Source organism: Psilocybe cubensis, chromosome 3, assembly GCF_017499595.1.
Source record: "Psilocybe cubensis strain MGC-MH-2018 chromosome 3, whole genome shotgun sequence".
In the NCBI taxonomy this organism is placed as follows: domain Eukaryota; kingdom Fungi; phylum Basidiomycota; class Agaricomycetes; order Agaricales; family Agrocybaceae; genus Psilocybe; species Psilocybe cubensis.
The window spans coordinates 3,869,598-3,881,949 of NC_063001.1; the positions used below are offsets into that span (position 1 = coordinate 3,869,598).

The following is a 12,352-nucleotide window of genomic DNA, read 5'->3' on the forward strand; positions in this document are numbered from 1 at the left end:
TTTTTGTGATGCTCTCTGTTAGGTCTTCATATTACATGTTTTGGCGGGTGCAGTGTACTTGAATCAACTTGAATACATCAAATGCATCCGTCTCTGGCGTTACAGACACCGTCTTCAGGCGCCAAATACCCTCCTTCCAAAATTAGACCAGCTCACTGAATACAGTCCTTTTACATCCTCAGGGCCATTTGCAATGAGTCCACCCTCGATGCTTTCAGTTATATTTGCCATAGAATTACCTGCACAGCTTACGGGGTATAGCTCAGCGACATATACCCAAGATGCTGCACCTTTACGTCAGAGGGCCAACGACTAACCTTCATTCATCAATTGTGGATGATCCTGCATCACTCAGCCATCATTAACATTGCTCATAGCGCTGTTCAGACCCAGGGGAAAAGGCCAAGGATTCCTGTCATCTCTGTATCCTATATCATGATTGTATTCGCTCCCAAACTTTTCTGAATCCTACACCGACAACCGCCACCTTGAATCTGATATCTGATCATTGATGTTGATGCAACAAAATCCTGCTTTCTAAATCTGAACATAATTTCTGAAAGCTCCGATGCAACGATGCACTGCGGATAGTTCGTAGCTGCACGTCGTTGGCTGATATGTTTCGATATTTGGCGGTTTAGAGCATTGGGTGATAGTAGTTGGTTAATCCTCCGATGGATACTTAAATTGATGATAATCGAGACTATGCGCCGTATATTATATTTAATGGTATTTAAGATATATTATTAGCATATCCAAAAAAGACCAAAATCACCCAGCCTGCTGCGCTGACTCAATCATCTGGGTAACTTTGGGCATCGAGCATTGGGCTTGTCGTGATTTTATCATATCATATCGCATCATATAACAACATTTCCTATCAAGGTAAACGGCCCGGCGTCTATGCTACTCGTCACGCGCCGCTGAGCATGGACATTTCAGTAAATCAGAATGTGATTGGACCTACAATCAGAACATCATTGCGATGTTGTGGAATTATCACTTCTTCGCTGAACTTCTTTAACATATTTCCGAGCTCCGACGTACCCAGAGTTTAATGATCCATTAAGTATTAGAAGAGAAGAAACGTAGTCGTGTGGATTGCTGTGCTACTGACAGGAAAACTGTATAAAGCATTACTGATTACAATCTTTAGCTTTTTGTAGGAAGCGCAGCATGATGTGATATTCTGTCCTTTTCACCCGACTTTCCTGTGGCAAGGTAAACCTTAGGCATGTTACATCGTATATCCTGTCACTAGCCACTACAATAGCAGAAATAAAGTGAGGACTAGTCTTCTGTCGGAGAATTTTGACTTCCGATGTTATAGACTGGTACATTTCCGTGCTGTAAATGTAATCTACCATCTTTTGAGCACAGATGATATCGTTGTGCGACTGCATTTTAAGTGCTCAAAAAATGTTTTGGTCGCTTGAGCTCCCCGACACCATCAAAGAACACTTTGCTGGGCACTTTTCTGAGCCATGTGGGTGATTTATTTGGGGTATCTCGGCTATAAACCTACCCAAATTATTGTATAACTGATATAAATGTATAGCTCTGATTCTAATGAATTTACATTCGAAATATACACCGAAATTTAGCTTTGTACCAATCGAAACTATTGGTTGATGTGCTTTATGAGCGCCTGAGAAGTTCCCCAACACACATAGGAGGAGATGGTGTTGTGGGCTAACCTAGAGGACATTCTAAATGATCGAGAGAATTAACATGAATAATGTGAGCCTACTACAGGTTGATTGATGATTTGGATCTGTGGTTCAACAATCTACCGTGATTGCTCTGATTCGGGCAAATAGAAAAATAAGTGCACGCAAGTGCATGCAAGTGCATGCAAGTGCAATGCAAGTGCAACTCTGCACTTGCATCGCGCGTGACAGTGTGTGAATATGTCACAATTATTTCCTCGGGACAAAGGTGCCGGTGCATGCCGAGTGAGGAGAACATGCCATGTTTTGCTCGTACAACTGAGGTCTGAGGCGCATAAACAATTTTGGCTTCTAGCATGAGTTTTGAATACTACCTCTGTTAGACTATTTATTCTAAAATTTGCTTCAGACAGTTTGTGCGCCATTTTCTGGCACATTTCACTGCCAGGGATGTGTTGTCACGGACTTGTGATCTGTCGTCACAAGAACCAATGAACTCGTTGTAAATACACCTTCTGCCTTGGAGTATGGGAAAATAACACATAAAACTTATATATTTCGGTCTGTGTGGTATACCCACTCTACCGAATAGTGTTTTTTACTCTCTCTGGGCACCTTGGGGCGAAATAAATCAAAAATAAGTTTGAATATTCTCTCTACAATGATGAGGTACTACATCAAGCAAAACAATGTCTGCCTGCTAAAACTTCCTCTATTCGGATTAAGAAATCGGGTAACATTAAAAATTATGCTTACAGCTGGGGATTCTGCTGGCAATTATACAATAATTGACTCGTCTCCGATAACCTTCTAATTTATGTCACATTTATGTCACATGCACTTGCTTTACACTGCACTTGCACTGCACTGCACTTGCGTGCACTTGCACTGCACTCGCGTGCACTCACGTGCACTTGCGCGCACTTTCATGCACTCGCACTGCACTTGCATGCACTCGCATTGCACTTGCATTGCACTTGCATTGCACTTGCGTGCACTTGCACTGCACTTGCACACACTTACATTGCACTTGAATGCACTTATGTTTACTTCATAGTACTCGAGTGTCACCGTGCCTATGGAAGGCTTTTTGGGGGTTGACGCTTGACATGTCTAGAATCAGAGACCGTGACAATGACTTAGTTCAATCCCTTCGTCAATTGATAGCTGTCTGAGAACGAAAGAGTTGGATTGGGAATACTTCATCCATAATTTTTACAGCAGATATACTATCAAAGGTAAGTATATACTATTATTTGATATTTTTCATGGCAGTTGACTGATGATATTCATTCATGTAACACTGGCAGACAACTTTATTATAAAGTGGAAAAGGGTGGCCCTTCACGGAGGTCTCACTCTACTTATTAAGACGATACATGGCTTTTCTATCATTCCTACCAACCCAAACTCTGTCAAAATTATACGACCCACCGAGCCTAGTAGGAGAGAAGAGAAACCTTAGGCCACGGCCTATCCCTGAAAATAGGACTGCAGCGAAGGCAGTGAAGTCAAAAACAAAGAAATAATATTCAATCTCCTAGGTACAACATTGATTATCTATGTAAATATCATGTATATCAAGTATATGACGCTGTGTACTATAACGGACTGTGCATTTGCGTTTTTTTTATGTTTGCACTTGCGCGCGCACTGCACTGCACTTGAGCACAGCCACCGTGCACTCGCATGCACTTGCACTGCACTGCAGCACAGCCACCGTGCACTTGCATTTGCACGTTTTGCACTTGCGCACTTGCGCTGCACTTATTTTTTCCTATGCCCCTCTGATTCTTAACGTGGTACAGTAATTAGAACTTTGGATTCGAAGGGCCCAAAAAAACTTCGGTCACGGTTATTTAATATATAGTTCTTAGAGAAATTGATTGAACGATCCATAGAGCCGTAAAAGTGACTGTTTCCCCAAAACACCGCTCTTAACGCCAATAGCAATACCATGCAATACCATATGGAGCTAAGCTAGCGCACATAGCATTCGGCTCGGGTCGGCACCGGGGCCAGGACTAAATATAGGCAAAGGTTTGGACGTTGTTGGTGTTTGAAACTTTGAATATTCTTAACATAAGGATAATTTACATTGCATCCCAACATAATGTCAGTCTGCTGCGGATACATTCAGGAAGCATAGAAGTGGACAGCCATACACCTTCAATAACGTTGCAATGCAAACACACAATACTACCACGTGTGACTAATTATGCCTCTAGAGGAGGAAACCCCAGCTTATATACAGACTTTAATGCGTTTGAAAATGTACCAGAAGCTTAGCATCATTTAAGAAATCCGAGAGTTTAGTAGCGATATAATCAATATTTAATTCCATTACTTGAGAAATGAATGACCTGACGCCTCATTATGAAATGTGACGTAATTACTCTTGACATAAAAATTTGGAATGTTTAAGCAGACAAACAACTAAAGCACTCTTTAAGACTTCAATTGGTTCGTGGAAATGAGGTTGCAATCTGTATTAAGAAGAGAACACACCGAGAGGTCCACGCAGTGAAATTGTCTTTATTGTCATTGTGTGAATTTTTTTTCCGCGTCAAAGGGTCCAACCTATGTTCTGAATATGTTAACCATGGACCCACATCCTTCTTAATTGTGTTCTCCTTGAATAGATCTACCACTTCGTCTATTATAAAAGTTATAACTTCTCTTTTTTCATAAATCTACCTAGTTTTCTTTATCGTCTACCCTGTAGCACAAATCTCTGTCTTCCCCAGCTGGCCAGTCGATTAATCGCCTATCATTTTGCATAAATGCCGACAGACGGTTTGAAGAAGAGGAGGCACAGTATGGAAATCAACATTTCCGGGGTGCTGTTAACCGATACTCCCATCAACAAACTCAGTACAGAGATACTCGTCAACATCTTCTCCTTGAATGGTCATGCTGATGCCTGTTACATCGACCTGATAAATACCGCTATCGACGACATTGTACCCACACCCGAGCATGAAGCAGCTCTAACTGTCACCCGGAGTAGTTCCCAAGTGTGTCACCACTGGAGGGAAATACTTCTCGATTCGCCAAAAATTTGGGCCACCAGCCTAGACCTTCACTGCCTTGATCAAGCTAGTGACGAATGGAGGAACGAAGTCCTGCGACGAACCGGCAATCGCTTGCTCACAGTCGTCGGTACTTTGACTGGCGAAAAGCATTATCTTGACTTTTTCAAAGAAATTCTGGCCAATCACTGGACTCGAATTCGTCGTTTGTTCTTATGTGGGAGCGCCCTCAAATCCGAGCTCTGGGCCGCCCTTCAACGCCCTTCACCGAATATGGAGCTTTTGGCTCTCGGGATGATCTTCCATGGTGTGAAGGCCGACGAGAATGACGTATTTCTCGGAGATTACGCCCCTCGACTGGTCGGGTTTCGTGCCCGTCGTTTTATTGACCCTGACCTCAGCTGGTACCGCAATATCAGGGAAGTTTGGGATCTTCCAATCGACGTATTCAACGTTCCAGAGTTGCTGCACCTTTTGAGCAACATGAAATATCTTGAACTGCTCAAACTTTCTGGACATGTATTCCTCGAGGAATCAGACGACGAAGATGGCAACATAAGCAGTGTTGGTCCTGTTAGCATCCCCAGCCTTAAATTCCTTTCGCTGTTTGGTACTGCACCTTTCTCTTTCATCCCAATTTTACTGCTACTCGTACCCGCCCCAAACTGCGCCCTGCAACTTGAAGGCAATTGTGAAGAGAACGTGTCGGCAGACGAGCTCGAAGGTCTTGCAGCGGCCCTGTCCACATTTTTCCATAATTCGCCCCAGAAATGGTCACACCTCGGGTATGGGTTACAGGAGTCAATGTGCCATCTCAATTTGGACCCGACTAGGTCGGATTTTCGCCCTTTCGTATCGATCCACAACATCGACAATGATTGGGATGAGAGCCACTTCCCTTGTTTGATACTAAAGGCGCTCCCTCCAAAGCAAGTCTCTATGGTTAAGGAAGTTTCTCTAAGTTTCAGTTACCTTCCTTCAGTCACAAGCGTTCTTGAAGAGTTCTTGGACCGACTCCTGAAGATGGAACTTCTTTCGATTGATATGGGGACATTGGGGGTCCTAAACGAGTTGCTGGAGGATCGCAAGGAGGTAGGGTGCCATCCTTTCCCCTGCTTGGGCACCGTTTCCATACGCTGGGAGGAGAATGATTCGCTTGCCAGGGATGGCCCATTACACCAATTTCTGTCTCGGCGCCGGGATGTTGGGTCGCGTATTAGAATTCTTCAGGTCCACAATTATCAAGGCAATCCCGAGTTGCTGGTGACATTAGCTAAGATGTTTGAGACGAAACTCGAGTTAGGGGATGGGGACATATGGTCGGAACAAGTACTTTTCCCGTCTGAAATCGACTACGAATCCGCAATGGCGGGAATCGTCAACGAGCTTGACCTGCTCTAGACGCACGTAACTATAGCTTGCGATTGAGTAGGTATGGTCGATAGTGTTGTCAATGGTATAAATGAGGCATATCTTACACACAATAATGGTACAACAAAATCCTACAATCTGTAAGGTATGAGTGGGGAATAAGGAATGCTAATAAAAGCAAAAATACAAAAACAAGCACAGGATATAGCGTTACTTCTTTCTTCCTTTCCTTGAAGTCGTGACAGTCCCTGTTAGTCCCTTGTCCCTTATACAGACAGCGCAGTACCACTTCTCAGGGGTAGGTTGTTTAAGACCAACGCAAGCCAAATGGAACTTTGAAGACTTTAGAACAGTGTAGTGTAAGAATAAAACGCGGTACATACCCATTCGTATGGGCAACCTCCTTCATTGTCGCACGCTATCATCTGAAACATAGTCGGCATAAACATTACTTTACTGTGTCGTGATAATGAGTACTCACATCGCCGTAGCTTGGCTTCTGGCAAAAGCAATATGGCGTCTCGTCTTCGTTCTCCTCTTCGGCGTCGGCATCTTCGTCACCGTCTGCATCCATATCTGGATCAGTTTCTTCCACAACAAGTTGAACTTGCCGTGAAAGACGAGATTTTTGCGGTACGTGGGCCGCAGCTGGTGCGACAGTCGGAGATGCGGAACGATGCTTCGTGGGCGAGCCGACAGGAGAAATTTTGATGGATTGAGTAGCTGTAATGCGGCGTTCTAGAAAGAAAGATATTGAGATAATACAAATATAAAACATTATAATTTATTTGATACGTACTCTTGGTGGCATGTCCAGTAGAAGGTGTTGGCGATGCAGCAACCGCGACCTGGGTAGCCAATCGCACGTCTGGCACTGGTGGGATTGACAAGGCGTTCCTGAGACTTTCGCTAATCGCCAGGGCAGGATTACGGCCTGGCGCGCCGAAACTGTCCGCGCTCAAGGATGGAAGCCCAACCAGGGGTTTCGAAGCAGCGGCGGCCGCAGCAGCAGCGATAACTTCTGGGGAGTCACCTTGCAACGTGCGTACTTTCATAATATCGTGGTCAAGCTTTGCACGCGTACGTGTGATAATTTCGATGAGGCGAGTGGCAAGCACACATTTCTCGGCTGCAAGTTCTTGGATTTCGGAATAGGAGGCTGCGATTTTCGCAGGAATAGATACAGTTTTGGGAGAAGGCGCACGAGATGACGGTGATGGTGGTGTAGCAGAGGCGGAAGCAGACGATGCACGACGTGAATGTCGAATATATTTAGCGGAATCCTTGTCAATCTCCTGCTGCAAATCTGGCGATTAAAAGGGTCATTAGAATGCGCGAGACAAAAAGGACGAAAAACAGCGGCGCACCTTGGGTCCGTGTTTCACGATGCCTTATCTCTTGAAGTAAGTGGGCTACTTCATTCGGAAGATTGTCGATACCTAGTGTACGGAAGTGTCAGGCCACATTTGAGGAACTGGGAAGAGAAAATCGCACTGTATATGAACTCCGTGGCGACATTGGCAGCTTCTTCAAAATTGGGTATTTGCACATTCATTTAATTGTAAACCCTTGAAAATGTGGTATTGATGGTAGTAGGGAAGGTACAGGTTGGCGTTGCGCGTCCGACGTTGAGCTCGCCCTTCGACTGACTCAGCATTTTGATTGGTCAGCGTTTTGTGTCACGAGCGTTAGTGTCACAAGTCTTGAATGATGGCACCCAAACTCAACCAGTCACCATTGAACGTTGAACGTTGAACATTTCCCGGACTCACTTCCATATATCATCGAAACAAATATACAAAGAGTTTGGCTAGAGGAACTGACTGTCACCTACTGCATAAAGGGGACTTCTAAGATACCTTCTATACCTGCCAGGCTGCCAGCAGACTCGTCAAAAACCTCCTGAAGCGCTGATTTCAAGTTGAGGGGTCAATTGGGTCAAATATCTGTGTGAGTCAAAGGATTTCAGCGTAACCTCTATTTGGACCAACTAAAATTTGCAGGATTGTCTTTGTTACGGCCTTTCTGTTACCTCTTACTGGACGGGGGTGAAACATTATCACTGTCAAGGAACCCTGCTACTATCAAATTCATTGCACTGCAAGAATAACTACCATCCCTCGCGGATCTTTCATTCTTTCCCGACATAGCAACTCTAAACATGGACCGGTTTGGTTTCTTGTTATCTCACGGAAAATGCCTAATAATTCCATCGAATTACCAAGATATGAAAGGGCTTATATCTTTCCCATGTCGCCCGCACATCATGTGGATTGAAAATCGCCGCCGATGCCGATATGTTACCTTTGGGCTGAGATGCCTTTGTGTTTTGCATCCTCGCAAGTCGTTTGTCTTCCGGTCTCCATTGGACTGTTCCTCACTTGCATTTGAGGTCATCTCTTGAATGTTCGTATTCGGCGCCACCCTTCTTCTATGGGTTATACTTGTCCTTCACTCTCTGCCGTTATCTGTCACTCCATGTGTTGTCTTTCTCACCTCTGTACTGTGGGTCACTACATTTTACGTGTCAGACTCGATAAGGCAAACTCCGAAGGTAGGAAATACATCGCAAGAAGATTTGATCTGGTATTCTTAGACGCTCATTAAGTTAGTCGATTAAGCGGTATCGAGAAGTGTCAAGGTACACATTTAATTTCGCATCTATTGATTATGGAAATCAAAATCATCTGACCCTTTGTAATTCACCTAGTACTAGGAAATTTCTCTTTCGTTGACATGACTTTCATCCCTGACTTGGTGGCGTTCAAGTGTCGCGTTGGCCAGATAGTTATGTTGGCTTTTACCGCGCCGAATGCACCGACCCTCTGTACCATGCCGCAATAAAATCTCTCCAAGTCCCTTCACCAGCGTTTTTCAAAATATCTGCGTAATGGATGACATCATACTTTGATCTAATTCACATAGCTGTCGTGATGGACCTATGTTGATACCTTTGTTGATTAATACTCACAGACATTCCAGCACTCTACCAGATCTACATCTTCGAAAGTTCTGGTAACGTTTGTATCTCGAACAAAACATATTGGTTAATATAATGTGAACAGCCTCTGTCATTTGCCTAACACGGTTCAACTTCTCATGTCTGTCAAGATACATGGTCCCAAAACCTTGGATCACTTTGAAATGGTTCAGTTACACGACGCACCCTGGCACTCATGGATAGTCTGTGGGTTCCTGGCAATTGTTCCAACATCCTGAGTTTCCCAGGTCATCGGTGTTTATTCATTCATTTTTTTTGGTTTTATGATCATATTTGAAAGTAGTTACCCTTCAGCAAAGGTATAAGAAGGAACGATACACGACCGTTTGCCTAATCAACTTTCCATCCGATTTTGATAAGTCGTACAAGATGTTCTCTCGTGTCTACTCTGTCCTCGCCTTCATCTTCTTCTTCGCTGGCCTTGCTGCCGCTACAACCACTACGGTTACCGTCACCACTGTAGGTGTTTGTCGCGGTCTTCCATGCAACTAACTAACGTTCCACCTCGTAGTTTGCCCCCGGTGCAACCCCCACCACCCCCGCCAGCCAGTGCAACACTGACTCTCTTTTCTGCTGCAACCTTGCCCAACAGGTAATATGACTCTACTATATATTTCGGTCTATGATTTATTGATTAAATAAACAGGCTAATGTTCTCGGTGGAGTCATCCAATTCCTGCTCGGCATCGCCCAAATTGCCGTCTCTCCTGTTACTGCTCTCGTTGGCGCAGACTGCACATCCCTTATTGCTGGAAACAGCTGCAGTGCCAGTGCCCAACCCGTCTGCTGCCAGAACAACAACTTTGTAAGCTTCATCTAACTATTTATTTCAAACCTATTATTCTTTTCTAACGACTGTTTTAGGCCGGAGCAATCGTCATTGGGTGCACCCCCGTCAACGTCAACCTCTAATCAGTCTGTTCATAGGCAAAGTGTGCTCGAGCTGTACCGTGCTAAGCTGTGTGCGGCCCTTCACAGTGGTACCTTAAATGTCGAGAATAGGGTCTTGTTTTCATTGTCTCCGTAATATAAATTCAAAAACCTGTAAAAATTGTTCTCTTTTTGAATATAAACGTGTTTTGTACTTGGCTATTATCGATTGAATCAAGCAATTCATTTGAGATCTATATTTAAATTCCTGGCGCCAAATTTGTGTATTAATAAAGTTACTTTATGTTTCCAATGTCGACTTGTTCAATTCCCAGATACAAAATACATGGTCACCCCAATCGGTCCGAAGCTTCTGTACCTGTCATGGGAAGGGTCCTACAGAAATAACTCGCAGATCAACCACTCTGGGAAACATTTAAAGAGTTGAGTAGCACCGAACGGGTTTACGTTTCACTAAACGCATGCCAGCTTTTGTCATGAATGCCGCAGTACGATTTCATAATGTCTCCAGATTAATGGTAAGGTTGATCATGTTACCACTTCTTTGTGCAAATACTCATTTTATAAAATGTGATTAGATTCACCGTGGTATGCATTTGGCTCTCAAGAGTTGAGAGTTATATTGAGAACTACTAGCGACGAATTTGATGTTCATTGTTGATAGCCTAACATTAACAGGCACCTGATATCTTTCTTGCCAACATCCAATATGAATGATAGTAGTCCGAATTTCTTATCTCTTCTTTAAAGAATGAGTGAATACTACGACCTTGTTTGACAGATTAAGTGACTGTGGAAATTGATGGAAATATTTTGTTTCGAACTGATCAACGGACACTGCAGCACTGAGAATGTGGATAGGTTTAGCACTATGCAAATAGCGCCGAGTACGGATCGTATCGTAAGAGTCTGCGGCTTCATGTACCTGAAAAACGGGTGTCTCCGAGGATTCATATTGATGGATGTGAATATGTGCTGAACTCAGTCAGAGGACTAGTGATATACTGAGGTTGGGGACAGGATAAAGTACCCAGTAGACTGTGCGTCTGCATCTTGTGTTCAAGGTCTTGTCCTCCTCGCTAATTCTTTGGGAATAACCCCAGCCTTCCGCACTCACGATTGTCACAGGATTGTTTTACACACAGGGCGGGAGGATTAAATACGTAAGACGGTCTCGTTTGGGACACAATGTTTGAATGATTTGCTCAGAAAAAGACACAGCCAGGTGGCATAACTAGGGTGTCCTCGAGTTTTCTGGAGATTGTCATGCTGTGTCACAAGTATGATAAGTGAAGGTAAGTGCCAATCAAATCATCACTGTTGAGAAATTAGTTAACTTTTGGGCGCGTTATCCCCTACAATTCAATACGATATGTCGAAATGACAGGCACGCTGTTGTAGAGCAGGTTTGTATCAACCGCTCAGATGAATTGTAGTTACTATAACGTAAATTCATCCAAGCTTCAACTTGACACCAATTACCAGTTACCTTTCAAGTTATCGGACGTGCTAGCCGATGTGCACAATTTTTTTTGGACTGCCTCCTATGTTGACCAATGAAATACTTGACTTCTCATGTTTATCATACGCGATCCCGAATCTATGGAATAATTCGTCCATATTCGGGAAGAATATATTTCTTGGTTCCACCGACTTCAAGATTTTCTCATTGCACTTCTACTCCTGAACAACTTCTAAATGCAGACGTGCCCCAGAAAAAAGATATAAAAGCTGCAAAGTGAGAGAAGTGGAATCACCAATCGAGTACGCAAAGCCTCCTTTGATTAAAACCTTTATTACAAGATGTTCGCTCGTGTCTACTCTGTCCTCGCCTTCGTCCTCTTCTTCGCTGGCCTGGCCGCCGCTACAACCACTACGGTTACCGTCACCACTGTACGTGTTCTCGTTAGGCCCTTCCATGTATTTATCTAACGTTTATCTTCATAGTTTGCCCCCGGTGCTACTCCCACCACCCCCGCCAGCCAGTGCAACACTGACTCTCTCTTCTGTTGCAACTTCGCATCCCAGGTAAAGTTAACTTAACCAACATCAAGTTGTGCAAAACACTTACAAATTATTTAAACAGGCTAACGCTCTCGGCGGTGTTATCTCATTCCTTCTGAGCTTCGCTCAAATCGCCGTTTCTCCTGTTACCGCCCTCGTTGGTGCTGACTGCACGTCTCTTCTTGTTGGAAATAGCTGCAGTGCTAGTGCCCAACCCGTCTGCTGCCAGAACAACAACTTCGTAAGCCTCATTTATTCGCATCTAACTGTACATTTATTAAAACCCGTCATTAGGCTGGAGCCCTCGTAATTGGCTGCACTCCCGTCAACGTCAACCTCTAAGTTGTTGCCGTCAATTCGTCCCGGAGGTGACCTTGAACTGT

At 44.0% G+C, this 12,352-nt stretch overlaps 3 protein-coding genes across 3 annotated transcripts; all 3 read left to right on the forward strand.

The window, feature by feature from the left end:
- Positions 1-4,453: 4,453 nt before the first annotated feature.
- Positions 4,454-6,103, forward strand: JR316_0004057 (uncharacterized protein; the record flags this gene model as incomplete). The annotated part of the gene is made up of 1 exon (XM_047889826.1): positions 4,454-6,103. The coding sequence occupies one exon, from the start codon at positions 4,454-4,456 to the stop codon at positions 6,101-6,103; it is 1,650 nt and encodes a 549-aa protein (XP_047752200.1).
- Positions 6,104-9,443: 3,340 nt separating this feature from the next.
- JR316_0004058 (Hydrophobin-2) lies at positions 9,444-9,986 on the forward strand (the record flags this gene model as incomplete). The annotated part of the gene is made up of 4 exons (XM_047889827.1): positions 9,444-9,533; positions 9,586-9,666; positions 9,721-9,879; positions 9,939-9,986. The coding sequence occupies 4 exons, from the start codon at positions 9,444-9,446 to the stop codon at positions 9,984-9,986; spliced, it is 378 nt and encodes a 125-aa protein (XP_047752201.1).
- Positions 9,987-11,768: 1,782 nt separating this feature from the next.
- JR316_0004059 (Hydrophobin-3) lies at positions 11,769-12,311 on the forward strand (the record flags this gene model as incomplete). The annotated part of the gene is made up of 4 exons (XM_047889828.1): positions 11,769-11,858; positions 11,913-11,993; positions 12,052-12,210; positions 12,264-12,311. 4 exons carry the CDS (start codon positions 11,769-11,771, stop codon positions 12,309-12,311), a joined length of 378 nt encoding a protein of 125 aa, XP_047752202.1.
- Between the last annotated feature and the right edge of the window lie 41 nt (positions 12,312-12,352).